At 30.0% G+C, this 19,171-nt stretch overlaps 1 protein-coding gene across 2 annotated transcripts; it reads left to right on the top strand.

Annotated features, from left to right (window-relative positions):
• On the top strand, nt 2,871-5,359 carry LOC109362555 (probable apyrase 7). 2 transcript variants are annotated; one of them, XM_019608423.1, is made up of 3 exons: nt 2,871-3,056; nt 3,279-4,211; nt 4,728-5,359. In XM_019608423.1, exons 2-3 carry the CDS (start codon nt 3,326-3,328, stop codon nt 5,270-5,272), a joined length of 1,431 nt encoding a protein of 476 aa, XP_019463968.1. In that variant the 5' UTR covers nt 2,871-3,056; nt 3,279-3,325; the 3' UTR covers nt 5,273-5,359. The 2 variants fall into 2 exon arrangements, with proteins under 2 accessions (XP_019463968.1, XP_019463960.1); XM_019608415.1 differs by having other exon boundaries at nt 2,871-4,211.

The following is a 19,171-nucleotide window of genomic DNA, read 5'->3' as shown; positions in this document are numbered from 1 at the left end:
CACATGTATTTAATTACTATCATTATATTATTTAATTAAAAGATAACAATGGTATATATATTCATGAAAAATATATGTATTTTAATTAGTAATATAACAAATCAATTATTAGACTCTTTTTATTAAATTTATCAGAAAAAATATCTGTCATATCCTAACTTAGTGTGTTTTTAATTTATGAGTGCTAAAAATATCTGTCATAATCAAATAAATAACATTTAATTATACAATATTTGAATGCTAAAAATATATTCAAATATTTATACACAATGAACATTAATCTAAAATAAAACATAAGCATTTAAGAGATATGTTAAAAAATCCTTATGACTTTATATGATACTTATATACGCATTCACAAAAAATATGATGCAAAAATAACTCCTTATATTTATAATTTTATATAGAGAATATAGATGTGAGATATTATCCAATACAATTTGAATTTTATTTATTGAGTTATTTAAGAATCAAATATTTTCTATAATCACATTTTCAACAAATAAATGCTTATACAAACACATTTATAATTATTAATATTCTACGTATACAATAAAAAATCAATGTTAATATTGCACTTATATGAATGAGAAATATAATGTTTCAATACATGATTTATTGATATTATAAAGTATATATATATTATATTTGTATTATGCATAAACAAAGAAACGACCCGTGCAAGTGCACGGGTACACTACTAGTAGTTGGATTGAAGGAATGACATATAGTAAGAGTATATATTATTATTCTAGTTATCTTATCCCAATGAAATGAGAGACACTCTATCTAGATAACACATTTATTGATGCATAAGGTATAATATTATTGTTTGTGATCGGTTAAAAATATATTTAAATTAGATAAAAAGAAACATCCATCATTGGTATGGTAAATTTATAGAGAAAATAAGTAGGAGGTATGGTAAAGTTTGGATAGTAGTTTATATTTCTTGGTTTATGAAATTGTATTGGTGCTATGGATGGAATATAATCCCACCATTGTTCATATTAAGAAGATGATCATTTTTGTATGTGCCAAATATCTTTTTAATGATGTTTTGACGATTAAAATTTATTTGTAGTAGTAGAAACTTAAAGGCATGACAGAAATAACTTCAGAGATCAATGTATTTGGTGTTCTCATTAAAATTTATCATTATATTTGGTGTTACCAACTTCTTCCATTATGATTTCATCAACTTAAATGCTATACAGAAATAACTTATGACAAAGACAAAAACACATTAAAATTCATATTATATTTAGTGTTATCAACTTAGTTGTCAAAAGATTATGATTTCGTCAGCTTAATTTTACAATTACCAAATTAATCTATGAAAATGTTAAATTTGTTGTCAGGTTACTCCCTTAATAACTAAATTTGGTGAATCGGAAAAAAGTGTGTAGCTTTAAGGAGGTTGGAGGTGTTAAGGTAAAAAATATTTTTTGTTTAATCTAACTCTTTTAGGTAAATGAAGATGAATAATAGTGCTTTTGGAGAGAGACTCACTTTGGGCTAAAGTTTTACAATTTGGATATGGGGTTGACATCTTTCGAGGTGGTGGGGCTAGTGAACTCAAGTGTTTTAAGAGGAGTTCATCCTGAGAATTTTAGTAGTATAAAAGAAGGTGTTGGGAGCGGGTGGTTGATTGATGGCTTTCAAAGGAAAGTAGGTTTCAGAAGAGATGTTAGGTTGTGGTTAGATTTATGAGTGGGAGACTTTCTTAAAAACTTATTTTAAAGATTGTTTCAGGTGACTATTGATAAAGATGCATCTGTCAATGAATTGGGGGAACGAGTGTGTGGTCCTGGAAACTCACTTGGAGGAACTTGTTCATTTGGGGGCAAGAGGAGAATGAAGAATTCTTAAAAAAACTTGGGAATTTTATGCCAGATCAAGACGCAAAGGATGGATGGAGCTGAATTCATGACAAATGAGGACAATACTCAGTTAGAAGGGCTTATAATGTGATATCTCAATAAGATGTGAGAGGCGACAATGTGGACTTCAAAAAGGTATGGAAGTGTAATGTACCACCAAAGATAAAATGTTTAGTGTGGAATCCCGACAAGATTATGTCTTGCTCAACGAGGTGTCTTAGGAGCACATGTTCTATTGTGTTGTGCTCTATGTGGAGAGGATGACGAAACAATAAATCATATATTTTTCACTTGCTCGAAGTCTTACAATGTTTGGCAATGTGTGTATTCGAGATTTGGTCTTACCATGATACTTCACAAAGATTCCAAGGTAAACTTTTCTACTCATGTGATATTGTTGCGGTTGACGAACAAGAATAAACAAACATGGTTATAACTTTGGTTCATCATTATTTGGTATATATGAATTGTGAGGAACAATATTATTTTTAAAAATTCGAGATTTCGTCGTGATGGAATTTATTTTCTTACATCCTTAAAATATTCTAAGAATTTGTTGTAATAATTTCAATTTCTCTTTTTTGGATTAGACATTGAATTCATCTAATTGCCTTTTTATAACTAATTTTGTATTTATGGATAGAAGTATTACTCGTTCTGTACTTTTCATTTTTTAATGAAGTTCATTATTGATAAAAAAACTATATTCTTAAAAGACTACTCACAAATTTAATATTTAAATGACAAGTATAAAAGATAAATTTCTTTAAAGTAATAAGTTGATTGTAAATTTAATATTTGAATGACTAATATAATATCAAAATTTTCCAAGAGAGTAGATTGGTGATAAATATAATATTTCATATCTTCCACTACATAATAATATGTTCTTAATTCATTATTACTATTGATTATTGTTCTAATAGTGTAAGATCTCACTAGATCTGATGACGAGGAAGCTATACTGTAGTGACTAGGAAGCTTGAAACAAACGCAACAGATCAAAGCACATTGTTCTCCACCAACAACTCCGATCCCATCTTGTGAGACTCGCGCGGTGAGTGACAGAGCGGGCACAAGAGTTGGTACTGAAACAAACGCAACAGATCAAAGCAGAAACATTCTTTTGACATATCTTACTTCTCCGCAACACCATAACCTAAGCCTCTAAAGGTAAATTCATCTCACACCCATCACTGTAATCATGCACTAAGATTTATATCAGATCATTTTTAATGGAAATCCCAAAATCCACTTTCAAAGATAAGCGATTCTCCAAGCACAAATGGCTTTTAAAAATCGGTGCATCAATTTTGATCACAACATTGTTGTTACTAGGTTTTCATCTGGAGTCAAATTACAAAGCAGTTAATACGTCGTCGTATTATACTGTAGTTGTTGATTGTGGAAGCACTGGAACACGTGTGAATGTGTATGAGTGGATGGTTGAGGGTAAAACTGTAATTGTGACAAACAGGGATTTACCAATTTTGCTGCATTCTTATCCTGGCAATGAAACAAGGGGTTCTTCACTTTGGAAAAATTCTTGTCAATATCACTGTTTGCAAACCGAACCCGGATTAGACAAATTTGTTAATGATTCTTTCGGTGTGAGACAAAAGTTGGAGCCTTTGATTGTGTGGGCAGAAAATGTAGTACCAAATGAGAGGCATGGTGAGACTCCGGTTTTTGTTTTAGCTACTGCTGGGCTCAGGAGGCTCGCGATCCGTGATTCCGACCGAGTTTTGGATGATGTTGAGGCTGTTCTCAAAGATCACTCATTTATGTATAGGAAGAGTTGGGTTAGGGTTTTGAGTGGGAGGGAAGAAGCTTATTATGGTTGGGTTGCTTTGAATTACAAAATGGGGAGCTTTGGTAATTTTCCCAATTCTTCTCCCACTTTGGGAGTTCTTGATTTGGGTGGCTCGTCTTTGCAGATCATGGCAGAGGTTGATGATGCTGTGGATGATGTGCATGAGATGAGATCTAATATCGGTTCGGTTGAAAATCAGATTGTTGCATACTCTTTTCCCGCATTTGGCTTAAATGAAGCATTTGATAGGACTGTTCTTATGCTAAAAAACAATCAAAGCATGGAAAAAACCGGAAATAATGCTGAAGTTAGACATCCTTGTCTGATATCTACTTCTGTACAAAACTATACTGTAACCAAGAAAACTGAAGTTCATTCTTTACGTCTTATTGGAGAACCTGATTGGGAGCAATGCAAAAAAGTAGCCACTGCTGCTGCTATGAACTCAAGCAATTTCAACGTGTTACTTCCAACCATTGGCAAAAATTGCCGAGCTGGTTCATTTTCTGATATAGGTAAGGGTGTGATCTTGTTTTTAGATTGCACTTCTCTTTTGAATTTATATAAACCTAAATTGTTGTAGGATTGATTATTTTTTCCCCAGTCTTTGTTAGGTTTGTAGAACATATATGTTTACTTGAAAATTATAACTGATTTAAGCACAACAAATGTTGGATGCAGATATCACTTAATGAACCAAGAAATGTGCAGTTTTTTTGTGCCTGGTTGCTATATATTAGTCATCTTCCGAAAACAAAACTCAACAATTTAAAATGAAAAAAGCAAAAACAAATCTCATCTAGGAAAATTTATAGTAAATTTTTTATTTCCCAAACATTGATAATGTGAAATTGTCTTTTAATGATTACCATATAGTCCACTTTTTTTGTACGGTCAGGATGACTTCCAACCCTCCCCCTCATACCCTTCCAACGGCAACCAAAATAACATAGGAGAGAGGGAGGGATTGTTATGGGTTTTTTTCCTAAGATGACTCCGAAACTTATTCTGTTTCATTATTTACCTTGCAGGCACTGGTATACTTAATTTAACAGCTATTGGACACCAAATCAAGCGCTATCATGCTTTATCTGGTTTCTTTTTTGTCTACAACAAGCTAAACTTAAGCCCAAAAGCCAACTTAACAACAATTTGGGAGTCAGGCAAGCAAATATGTTCAAATTTATGGACCGGCTCGAGCAATATTTCAGACAATCCAAATTATGCTGGAAAATTTTGTTTCCAGGTGGCTTATATGGCATCATTAATTGAGTATGGTCTGTGTCTAGGTGACGTAGAAATAGTATTTGGTCCAGGTGATGTGTCCTGGACATTAGGTGCTGCATTGATTGAAGGGAAATTTCTATGGTTGAATACATCAAGCCACAAAGCCCAGAGTTTTTTTTCAACTCTAAAGAATGTCAAGGTCATGTCTTCTCCAACTCTTCTCTTTGCAGTACTTCTATTTCTTTTATTCATTGTTTATTGTAGTCAAGTGAAGCTACCAATGCCGGGTAGAAGGGCTTCCTCTCCTGGCTTATCTTTACCTTCTCATGTAAGACATCGATCTATCTGAATAATATTTGTTTATTCTTATATCTTTCCTTAGCATAAAGTCATTTTGGAAGAACACAATATACAAGGTTTTAGATGTTGATGCTCACATACTTTTCTCACTCAATTTTTTTTAAAATCCTCCACCTATAGGAAACTAGCCTTTGTCCCCAAAGTTTTAGTGCTAAACTGACTATTGCCCAAACATTTATGATAAATAGTTGAGGGAGTTTCATGTATTCATTGCTGCATTTTCAATTCATAAAATCTGAAGCAAAATGTTTGCGTATCATTCAAGTCGTTTCTTGAGCAAATTTCTGTACATGGCTTGAGAAATCGAAAAAATGTGCTTTTTGTACATCTTAACGTTGCATATTATTTACTTACTGTACAAGCTATTGTTTGGCATCAAATGATGAAACCCATAAAAAAGGAAGGGTCTTGCATGTTAACTTTTATTAGAAAATACTTGTATTTTGAATGGGAAATGAGGAATTAGGGATTATGAATGAGTAATGGGGAACGATGGTTTATGAAGTAAAGAATAAATATAAAAAAGATTCAATAGTTGAAGCGAGTAATTGAGAAGTGATGATGGCTAGAGTTAACACTCTTTTCTCATTAACAATGAAATTGGGTTTATTTATAAATAAAAAAGTTAACAATGAATTACGATTAAAGGACCAGGGATGAATCTCAATTCTCAATTCCCTATTTGAAATACGATCAATGGATTATATTTGTTGCAACTTTATCATTTAGGCCACTTGTAGTCATCTTATCCTAAGGGGAATTTTAGTTTATAAACAAAATATATTCATGAGAATAATATATACATGTTTCTTCCAAGTCAGAAAATTATGTATATTGTTATTATATCATTCTCCGTTTATTTTCAATTATCATTGACTCATAAAAACAATTCAAATGAAGGGTGAATGATACACTGATTATGTATAATTTTTACATTGATAATGCATAAATATTACACTCAATAAATATTCTCTATATATAAAAATTTACAAAGGAAAATAAACTCCCATGTTCATTGCTTTCTTATTCTTATGAATACATTGGAGTTTCATTCCTACATCTAAATTTGGAATTTTCAATTGTACCAATGTTGCTTGCTAATTTCTTAGAATATCCATCATAAACAAACACATTTTCAAGTTATTCATATGAATGTCAATAAAGATTCCCAATAAATATAAATGTCAATAGAAGATGTATTTTAGCATATATAGGAATGAAATTACTAGTAATAACATTCTTCATAATATAATTCCTAGAATAATAAATATATGAGAAAAAACATATGTAGTATCAATATATAAGTTTTATATATTATTCTAAATATATATATATATATACTCACATTACTCTAAATTAGTGTTATGAAATCTGAGCCGGACGTTAAACCGGGAGAGGTCCCGTATTAGGTTTAACTGGTTAAATCGTCCGGTCTGACCGAGTGATTTCGTGCATAATTAATAACTTTTATTTATAAATATATAGTTATATATAAATATAAAACTTTATATAATTAATAATTATATTGAAATAATACATCTTTATCTTTTTTTGGACCGTAGTAAAACAAAATATTAGAACATTGTCCCATTTTTATTTTATTTTTAAGTGAGCTGTCCAGTTTACTTCCCGGGTTAATCCGGTTTAACCGGGTTTAACATGGTCGGACCGGATTTTTTCCGGTTCAAAGCGGTCTAACTCTCATTCGGTTAAGACGGCAAACCAGAGCCATTTTCAAGTCCAGTCAGCGGTCAGATTGGTTGGACCGTCCGGTTCTAACAACACTGCTCAAAATATTTAGCTTGAAACAAATGCGCCTAAGGAATAGGCTTCATAATGATAAATAAATAAAAGTTAAAAACAGGCCTTAATCTGTAACGGGTTCGGGTAGGGCTTAGACAGTGGCCTAAAATCCATCTTGATACATTCCTTTCAATTCATTGTTCCTCAAACGGCGAACATGCCTATAAATATCACACTCTCAAACCCTAATTTTTCATATTCTACTCAATAGGCGTAGCTTCTTCTCGTTCTCATTTTCCATTATTTTCTTATTTCACTATTCTTACATTAATCTCATCATCCCAATGAGGAAGATAACCCAAATTGATAGGAAGTGCCGTATGACACTTTACACCAGCGCTTGCAATCACGGTCCAAAAATCGTTCTCATCAACTAATGTCAAATCCATCTCGATTTGTTCGTTTTGTGATTCGCCATTCAGTTCTGAGATTCGTTTGGTTCCAATGGTTCTTCGCTGTGTGTGTGATTTGAGAAGGGAATCTGAGGGTTGTTATTTATTTATTTATTTAATTAATTATTGTTTAGGTTATTTAATTAGGTTCGATGCCACGTCGATGGTAGCTATGTTTGCTATGACCAACGATGCTATGATTGAACCAAAATCAAGAGTTTCTTGTTTCGCATTTTGATAGGAATCTGTGGATTCTGTTATTCATTCGATCCACGGAGCCGTTTTATGCGATTACATTTTGTCATTATTATAATCTCATTTTATTTTTTCCGAAGCCTGTGAAGAATTATTTAAATTGGAATTACCGTCTGAAGAATTTTGATGTGAATTTCTGGCTGACCGAGGCTTCAATTTTTCTTTGAATTACAACATTTTACGCATAATTTTTCTTTGATATCGGTTTCGTAATTTTTGTAACAAAAGTAGCTTTCATTTATTTGTTGAAAATGAAGTGAAATGTTATCAGTGTCTCTGCAATCTTTGAATATGTTGGCAATAAAAGTTGGCCTTTTTCGTTGCCGAATCGTTTAGGGTTGTGCTTTAAAATTAAAAATATGTAGTGTGAAGGTTAATAGTGATTGTGATGACATGAAAATCTAATTTTTGAAATAGTTGTGGTATTTGAAACTGTCATGTAATACGTATTCATTTACAATTTTATTTGTTTTTAATAGCAAAATAATTCTTTTAACAAGTGGAATAATTCAATCGTGCTTATCTATAGCAATGCAACTTTGAACATTCCTGGAATTGTAGTCTGACTTTGTTTGGATTGGTTCTTTTAGCATTGTAAAAGTTCAGTCTGATTTTTGGTGCATTTTAGTTGTTTAATCGAACAATAATTATAAATTTAACTGAATTTCTGTTCTTGAATGATTTGTTTTTACAATTATTTTCTTGTATTTTTTCTTTTGCATCAATTCAATGTTCAAATGTATTTGATAAGAGAAGAAAGCTAATTATCGCACATATAATAATACATAATATATTAGTTTGAAACTTAATACCACTAAAGTTAGAAGATATAATCTAATATGAACATAAAAATTTAGTAACATGTATTACATTACAATTTACATGGAATTGATAATTTTAGTCACAAAATTGGATGAAGAATTAACAACCATAAAATATTATTTCATAATATTTATTTCTTTAATTTGTGGTTCATTTCTAATGGTTCCTAAGTTTCTGAAAGTTTGAACCCAACATAAATGATTCATCAAGAAAATGACTGAACTCAACTGGGAAATTGAACTACGTTTCGCAGTTCGATTCAATTGCATACAGATAAAACGAAGATAAAACGAAGAGTTTAGGGTGGTGTTGGATAAGGGAATTAGTTATTGGTGGTGTCTAACTTGCTAATTGCAAGTTAGTTCGCATTAATGCGAACTGTTTTCTTAGCTGCGAGATTGAGTGGTCCTTAATCTTAATCTTGACTGACTAACGATGTTGTGCAAAAGTTGTTATTTAGGAGTACGACTTCTGTGAGGAATATGATATAGGAATCAAGACTTCCCAACTGTTAATTTTGTTATTGTTGTTTTTGTTATTATTTGTTTTCCTTTTTGCTATAAGCGGTGGTTTCTGGTGTCTTGGAAAAATCATGTTTACTTGCTTGCTTAATATATAAAAACTAAATGAGATCTTCAAAATTTGAGAAGTTTCATCAATCAATTTGTCTTTTAATTTTGTGTTAAAAACCAAACTGGAATAATATAAAAACTTCAAGATAAAGTTAAGCAATAATATTGACACTAGAGATGAAATTAACCATATAATATTTGTTTTGTAATGTAATATCTATGTATTGTCTGTAAATATTTATATATGGTTAGTATATTATTTATCATTTATTTGTATTATATTTTAAAGAGCTAATAGATCGTATATGAATTGTAGTTAATGTAGTGTGTACATTTTTTCTCTCTGTTTTTTAACTGAATATTAAAAGAAAAGAGAGAAGAGACACATGTTCAGAAAATTCACACTTACTTTACACTCATCAGTTGTAGGTCCCAATTCTCATTTCTCTTCTCGTAGGTAACACTTGTATTTATCTCTTCTTCATCAATAACGCAATTCAGTTTATTTCTTATTAGAGGACTCGGAATTATTGCACATAATGGACCATGAAAAAGAGGAGAGAAAAGAAGTACATTCGTGAGAAAAACATTTCTAGTTCAGTTATTGTTCGTGTTACCCTTTTCTTACCCTTTAATTATGCTACATTAATGTGTACTTTACAGAAGTCGTAAAATGCAAAACCAACTTTTGAAGTCGTGATTTGCTTTCCCGACTTCTAGGGATAAGGTGTCCCAACTTCTTCATAGTCATATTTTGGCTAAACGACTTTTAAAAAATGTACAATCGGTAGTCAGTGACCATATTTTTTGATCTAACGATTAGGGATTAGTTAACATCCATGTGAACTAAGTACCAGTTTGCAAATTAGTAAGCTTTATCATGAATTAATGATTGACATTTATACTTGCTATACTCATTTGGAAAGTGATTTAAAAATTATTTTATTAAAAAATAATTTAAAATGAAAACTATTAGATTTTTATTTTTATCAAATATTATAATCCGAACGTGGTAATGAACTCTCCAACAAGATTCAAATTCACTTTCATCCCAGCTTAAACTGTATACTGTATTATATAGTGTGTATACTAGGTGAATGAATATGTATATATGTATATAATGTCTTAATAATAAGAATCGTGCGGTTTGGGGAATCAACAAGTCTCAGCATTAAAAAATTAAGCAATGGTTATCCTTAAGTCAATGTACAAGATCAAGTGGAGATATTGAAAAAGCTCAAGCCTTGAAATTGTAGAGATTACTGAATTTTTAAGTAGGATACCTCAAAATGGTGGTTAGCTAAAATCGTTGAATAATAACTCCAAAGATAAATTTATAATAGTTTATTGCTTGTAGTTGTATGCACTTAGCTGTCAAAAAAAACTGGCAAATTAATCATGGTTTTGAGTTGATGTAACAAACAAGTTAGCTGAAGAAAGAAACCAAATGTACGAAGATCACCTGTCTCAAACTAATTAATTAAGGAAAAAAATTATAAAAGTAGAAAATAATTTTTTTTATTACTGGTTGTAATGTGATTAATTTGGGACATGAAGATATGAATTTTTTGAGACATGTAATCGTGTAAACTTATCTACATAGTTTGAAGTTCGAAGTAGATGGAAACAAATTATAAATAAGTACATAAATCAGTGAATGTGAGTTCTGGTGAGGGCTTCATCGTCTTCCCAAAATATATCATGGCATATAAAGTTACGAAGTACAATGGAATGAAATTTGCAATATTTGTATGTCCTTGTTCTGTTTTAACACAACACTCTTCTAATTATTAGTTGTTGTGTACTCTAGTCTACGGTAATGTTCAAAATGTCACATTTGTTTTTCTAATGCATTTCGTGCAAATCCTCCGACGAATAAAGATCATCTTCATTGATGGAGAGACAAATACATATTTTTTAATGGCAAATATATAATTTTATTGTAATAAAAAAGATATATGTATAATTTAAAGTTGCATTTCTTTTTACTTTTTTGAAGCACTTGCCTCTCCGTTAACGGAGAGGATACTAATTCATACATAACATAGGTAATACACGTAATTTTCAATCTGCTACACCAAAACATATTTATTATTTTGATAAAATCACATTTGCATTGCATGTATCATAACTATGTATTACATTCCAGATTTTGTATGCATAGCTCAAACGTATGTTTTGTAGACATAGCAAGACATAATGTTATTGGAGAAAATGTACATCATAATTAAACCATGATGAATAATTATAAATCTGTACACAGAGAGACCATAAGTGAAAATAAGTACTAACAAAAGACAAATTAGTGAGGACGGCGAATACTCTAAGGCCGAGCAGCCGCAATGAATGCTATCGCAGTTACTTTGTGTCGATTTCCCATGGGAGCGGGTGGTGGTGGTAGTGGACGTCTTCTTGAACTTAACCTTATGGTTGTGAATCCGAATCCTTCTAACACATCTCCCTTATTATCACTATCCAAACTTGCATGATCATTGTCACCTTCTCTTCCAGCATTGATCTTTCTGGACCATTTAAACCTCATGTCAAATTCTATTGCTAATGTTTTTCCAGGTCCTGACCAAGAAGGAAAAAAAATATCACCATGAATGTATTATACAATAAAAGTGATTTCAAACCTGAATTATATCAACAAATTAATTATTACCATAAGAACAAACTAGTGTAGGGTCTTCCAGTGCCACAAAAAGGAATGTGACTAGTAATGCAACCATCAACTTCGCCTGAAACTGAAACCTAGGCATCTCATGCAATTTGTGCTATCAAGCAAGGAAAAATGCAAATCTTAAAACTTTTGATTTGTCTCAGGATTTAAGATCTATATATTCTAGTGCCACATTGTTCATTCATTTATTTATTAGTTTAGCATGGTTGATTGATGTTTTTTTAACATTAAAAATGGCCTTAGGTTTATAGGATACATATTGAGTGTTTTACTAATTGAAAGTTGACCTTTAATTCTGGGTTAACAGCTATTTTCATGATTTCATTAAGGAGCTAGTTGAGATCTCAAGTAAAAGAGTTGTGATTTTTTTAACAGAGTACCAGTGTACCATATTTTATTACTAGACATTGGTTATTCCAAATCATATCTCATATGCTATCCACGTTAATAAAAACATGTTACATTGATTAAAAATTTAAATCTTGATTGTTATTGCTATTTTTGCTTCATTTTCAACTTAACAACTTATACAACAAAACTCTATGTCTAACAACTTTATTCATAAAGTTATTATATATGACAATGCATAATATATTTCTTTGTCTAGTAGTCCATGCATGCAAAATTGAGTTAAACTCGACATCTCAATTGTATTAGCCGCTAATGTCTTGATCTATACTAATATTTTTTTAATCTACCTCTATATCTAGTAGTCTAGATAAATAAAATAAAGTTATTATATATTTAAATTTTGTAATTTTGACATAATATTTTCATTTTTTTAATTGATCATATTTATTATTTTAATTTTAACCTATGTTGCACACCTGCCTCTAGATCCTAGAATCGTCACTAGTAGTCTAGTGTTATTTGAATTGTTAAATATCCCTCTATGTCTAGTAGTCTATATCATCTAATTTGACGATTATAAAATTACAAGATTGACACTATGTCTAGATACTAATAAAGTAAAATGCATGATAAGATAAATAATATAAGTCTAAGTCTAGAAAATGTATCGATTGTTGAGTTATACAAGTTCATAGTAATGCAAGTAAAAGACATCTAAGCAATTTTTTCAATAATCATGCAATAAGATGATCAAACTTAAAGCAATCATTAAGCAAATACAAAAACTCAAAGATAATCAGAATTTAATGAATTAAAAGTGTTACATTCAATCCAACAAGGGTTTTAGCTACTTAGGTTCAAAAGGTTCAAGTAACATAGGGATAAAACACAACTTATGAAATAGTAGAGCCACACATAAATGAACACAAATTAACTTCTATAATACTTATACCTTGATCTTGTGACCTAAATGATCTAAACTATCTTAGAAACTCAACGATGTCGCAATGGTTTATTTAAGCTATATTGGATACGATGCCGTTTCGACTTTAGCGAAAGAAGTTAGGAATCTCGTACAAGATATTCCAATAGGAGTGTCAAGTTCAGTGATAATTGTTATTGTTCTGTATTGCTTGATGACAACTACAATGTCCAAGCTTATCCCCTATGATAAGATCAATATAGAATCTTGTGTGCTAGAACAACCTAAGTTAAGATGAAGATTGCGGTGGAACGTAAATATTCAGGATAGAAATATCTTGGGAAATGAATATGGGTGATTAATGATGGTGATTCATCGTGAAAACCTTGAGGGTTGCATGGGTAGGATAGTATAGTGACGGTTTAGGCATGATAATCATGTTTAACCAAGTGATTCTGACACCTCTATGAGTTATCTAGATCGATAAGAGAGCTCTTGGTATGAGAATCATCTAGTTTGATAGGTGAACTTGATGAGTTGAGTTAAAAAATAATGGGGATTGAGTTGAAAATTAAAAGGATGAATATGTATCCACATGCGTTGTATTTGTATTGAACTAGTTGGGATACATAATGTAGTTCATGTTGCAGAAATGTTATGTGGTTTATTTATTTTGTGCTATGATTGGTTATGATGTGTTATGATATTTATATTCCATATAATTCCACATATTGTGTATAAATTACTCTCTATTTGTTTCAGTGTATTGTATACTTTTATATGTTATTATCACACAGATAACATACAACACTTATGCCCAAGAGATGGTAGAGGATAAGGTTTCCATTAGTTGGGGAATGTGATATTGATCTTGATATGTTGAGGTTCTTAATAGTTGGGGAATGTGATATTGGTCTTGACGAGTTGATATTTTGGATGTTGCTGAAGGGTTACATCATGTATCGTATTTTTATGTTGAAACTATCTCGTTGTAAGGATAACATTAACCTACGATACTTTCATAGGAAAAAACGTTTTGCTTTTGAGATACTTCAAATTCTTTCTATCTCTATAACTAAAACTAACTAGGAATTACATTTCTATAAATCCTTTTGTCTCATAATTATTATGAAGTTGTTTTAAGTGATACATGTTATTTATGATTTTTAGTCATGACATTTTGATGGATATCATCCCAAGTGTTTTTATTATGATGCTTTAGAATGACAAATGTATTGATAATTGAATATCTATATATAGTCCTAAAATAACCACCATTAGTTCTTGAAAATGATTTATTTTTTTGTTCAAATAAACATAGAGAATGAAGTTGAATTGTTGAAGGTTTAAAAATATGTCATTATGTATTTTGTGTCATTGTTTTAGTTAGAAACTCGTAATTATTAAACATATTCATAATGGATAAATTTTATAAATAGCGAAATTCATAGACAGAAATAGTTGTTGATTTAAAAAAAGATAATTGATGTATTTTTTAGAGTAAATTACACTCACACCCCTTGAGTTTAGTGAAATTATATAAATCACTTCATCTTTTACACCTACAAAAACCCTTAATTTTTATATATACATTATACTGACTACTCCTGCATGATAAATAAGTGTGATCTTTTAGACAAAAAAGATAATAAGTGTAATTAAGCTCAACAAAATATGATATATTGTAGAGACAACTCCAAATATTATATGAGTCAATACATTTTCATTATTTTTGGTTGATTATAAAATGCTTCAATAATTCTAAGGATATATTGTTCAAATCACTCTTATACTATATTGTAACGAACAAAAAATAATGAAAATGTATCGACTCGTATACTATTTGTACTTGTTTCCATAATATATCATATTTTGTTTAACTTAATTACACTTATCACCCTTTTTGTTTAACTTAATTATACTTATTCTTTTGCCTTCGAACTGGAACATCATTGTGAGTTTATAGGGAACTAAATTTGAACCATCAAGATAAAGTCATTTTCTTATTGAGTTGATGTGTTGTGAGAGAGGCTCTTTGGATAAAAGTTTTGGAATTGAAGTATGGGGTTCAGACCGTCTTTGAGTGAGATGGGTTTGGTGTTGGACGGTCCTCAAGGTCATTTTGGTGGGGAGATCTCAAAAAGGTCGTAGGAGGGTCGGATCATATTATTGGGAAGCTGAAGGGTGGTTTTAAGAAGGTGGTGGGGAATGAGAGTCACACTCGATTTTGGTCGGATTTTTGGGCGAGGAAAGGTCCCTTGAAGGACTCGTTTGAGAGGCTTTATAATTTGGTTTCGGAAAATGGAATTATGGTTGGGCAGTCAGGCATGTGGCGGGAGCGGTTGTGGGTTTGAAATACTCCTTGGAGAATGGAACCTTTCGAGTGGGAAAACCTTTGTTAGAGGAGTTTCTGGAGCTTTTGAGTTTGACCAAGTTAGAGGAGGGGGTAAAAGACAGATGGATATGGAGATATGATGTGTCTAATTGTTATTCGATCAAGTCAGCTTATAAAATTATTTGGCAAGCGGAGGAGTCTAGTTCATAGGACAAAAAGATGTGGAATTCAGTTTGGAAATCTGTGGCACTCCAGAAGATTCATGCTCTAGCTTGAAGACTTCTTTTGAATAGAATTCCATGTAAGTGGAATCTAGCCAATAAGGATGAAAACTTTTCAAGTAATGATCTTTTATGTGTTTGGTGTCAAGCGCATCTAGAAATAACATATCATCTTTTTTTCTCTTGCCATTTTGCTTACCAGTTTTGGAAACTTCTCTATAGCTCGTTGGGGTGTCAGGTGGTGTTGCCTTCAATCGATAAATCTCATTATTTACAACATTTCTTACCAGTTAAGGGTAGTGATTTGAAAGACATTTGTTCTATGCTCTAGATGGTTGGAGTTTGGTTGATTTGGAAAGATCGAAATGATGTAATCCAATTTTGTGGATCAAATGTGGATACAAAGGGGCATTCATATCTTGGTTTGAATGAGTCTCTAATCCAATTTTGTGTTTGAATTGTTATTGTTAGACCTCTTTTATGTTGGGTGTGTATTATTTGTTCTCTTATGACGTTTGTTGGGGTTTTTATTCTATTCCATGTATCTGGTTTCTTATATTCATGATTGTAATTTTGTTCCCTTTTTAATAAAATTTCAATTATAAAAAAAAGTCAATCAAAATTTTATTATGTTGAGCTCCTTCCGAGCTTAACTCATCTTAACTTAATTACTAGTAAACAAATAATTTTTTTATAAATATCTTGTTCACAAAATAACTTACAAGTAATGGATATCATGCCATTCATATACAAGTTATTTGAATTAAATGGTTGTTAAATATATATATAATCTTAGGATAAAGTTTTTTTTTTGCAGTATCAATATATCAATTATTATTCATGAATGTTACTTTAAGTAAAAGTTAATGATGCCTAATATATAAATGATGGGTAATGTCAAAATATATTACACTGTCTATATGCATGAATTATTTTTTCATGATATTAATAGGAGCACCAATAAAGGTTGCTTTTGTATCAACTTGTTTCTTTCTTGTCTTCTTATAAAAGTTGAAAGGGAAATTTATTTGATCAAATGAAAGTTTACCTCGTCTTCAATGTTCTTAAATTTTTGTTAACACTAAAAGACAAGGGAAGACTGTGTATAAGTTGAAGAGGAGAATGGACAGATTTGGCACCTTATATAAAATTCCACTCCTAAAATAATGTATATTTTCTATTATTTTATTTATAATATTAAATCTATTGAATTAAAAAATTCAGGCGGAATTAATTTTTTTATTGAATCAATTGATTATAAAAAGGAATTACTAGTTAGATGAAATAATTTTGGGTTATCCTACTTTACTCTCACTAAAAAAATTATATTGCCATATTACATTATATATTTATTATATCTCTAAAATTGAATATATCATTATCACTGATAATAAATGTTACATATTTCATTTATATTATATAACTTTTATTTATGTCTGCATTATTATAATATTAAATTTATTGAATGAAAATATAAAGCTGGTTAACATCCAAGAGAAAAGGCTAGCATATAAAAAGAATGTGCAATAAAAAATTTCTTCAAATAAAAACTTCAAATATCAAGATTTAAAATTAAAAATCCAATGTCATTCCAAAATTAAGGATTAAATTATCAATAAAGTCCAACACAATTTATAAATAACTTAATTTCTTAAATACCTTGTTAAGGTTTCGATCCTCGTCCTATGTATAGAAAAACTTTATTGAGAGAGTTGAAGTTAACTTTAATGATCCAGAAAGGAATTAGTCTTCGACTATGGACTAATGAAAATAACTTTAAGGATTATTTGAGTTACTCCTAATAATTGTAGTTTAATTTTACTCTCCTGTACAATATATATTTATCAAGTTAGTTATATATAATATATTTTATAAAAATATTTAGGTAAAGTTATTTATTATTATGTTATATACTTTATCTTGTCCTTTTTATAAGACTTTTTTTGAAGCTTTTGTATCTATAACTACAATTAATTTCTTTTTTATTTAAAAACATAATTACTAATAAATTGTTTTATTCCAGCATAAAAAAATTGAACTGATGCATTAGGAAGCTTTATTGAATAATATTATTTATACTTTATACTAATATATATAAAGTCAAAACATAATTAAGGTACAAATATAATTGTACAAGTATAATTTCTATATTCTAATTTTACCTTTTACTATATTCAATGTTGTTATGTTTGTCATTGTAACATACAAATCGCTAATAATTTTGTAATTAATTTTGTAACATAAGTTACAAATAATTTTGTAACATACATGTTACATAAATCATAAAACATAAAAATGAACAAAATTTTATTGAATTTGATACATTTCCTTAACCGTATAATTTCACTATATTAACAACTAATTGAATTTTCACTATGCAAAATGGAAAAAAAAAATATTGCGGCGAAGTTAAAAACTTTGAAGTAAAGTAATGTACTTCTTTATAGAAATTTTGAGAAATTTATAGGTACAAATTGAAAAATTTATTGAAATTTATGTACAAACTTTATATCAGAAAAATAAAACTACATGTCGATATTTAATGACAAAAACTGCAATGCCATCCTAATTAACACAAGGTAGCTCTCTTAACATAGAAATTATGGGAGGTTGTGGGTTGATATTTAATACCTAATAACTACTCAAATTTATGATAAATTATGATGAAGTACTTTATACTTAAACCACCTAGAGAGGACTAATATTTAAAGCTCTTATCAATATCTTCTTAATGAGGATTAAATGCACAAGTTGATTATTTGTCCCCTAGTTTGTTGCATTGAGCACGCATTTCATCTATACCCAAAACATATTGTCTTTCAATCCTATGAAATGCAAATGATAGGATTCATATCTAGAATGAAAATGAAATTACTCCAATCTTGTGTTGCCAAAATTACCATCAATTAAAGGAAAAATGGACGTGGGAGAAATTTGTGGATGATAAGGCATTGTTCTTAACATGTTGATGGCACTTAAATTATTCCTTTATTCAATTACCTTGCCAAAGTCTTTTTCAAACTTTAAATGTCAGTAGATAATTAACTAATTGTAAAGTTGCTTTACTAATTTCCTGTTTCACTCTATTTGTATATAATTAACAAGTTTTATTTATCTAAAGATATTTATACATTTTAAAGTTAAGATCTTGCTATCTCGTAATAATTAAAAATGCAAAAAAAAGTGAAAAAATTTCATTAAGAATGATGTGTTTTTTTATATGGTTTTTTTAATCATATTCTCTATAAATCCCAACAACAGAAGGGAAACCTTCATTTATAGATCGTATTGATATATGCTTTTATGATGTTCAATACAAAAGCATAAATGTATAATAAGTTTACCAAAAAGTTTCAAGGTATTATAAAACATTTTGTATTGCAAAATTAATTTGCAGATTTATTTTCATTGGAAGATATCATACAAGGTTAGTAGATTAATAAAAATACACTGAAAATGGTATTGTGTATTTAATCCATTTGAAAAATGTTTTATAATGAGAAAATCCAAACGTAACACAACCTAGGGATGA

Source organism: Lupinus angustifolius, chromosome LG01 (genome assembly GCF_001865875.1).
Source record: "Lupinus angustifolius cultivar Tanjil chromosome LG01, LupAngTanjil_v1.0, whole genome shotgun sequence".
Lineage (NCBI taxonomy): Eukaryota > Viridiplantae > Streptophyta > Magnoliopsida > Fabales > Fabaceae > Lupinus > Lupinus angustifolius.
Note: the sequence above shows the minus strand (reverse complement) of the source record. Positions and strands in the feature narration are given on the sequence as shown.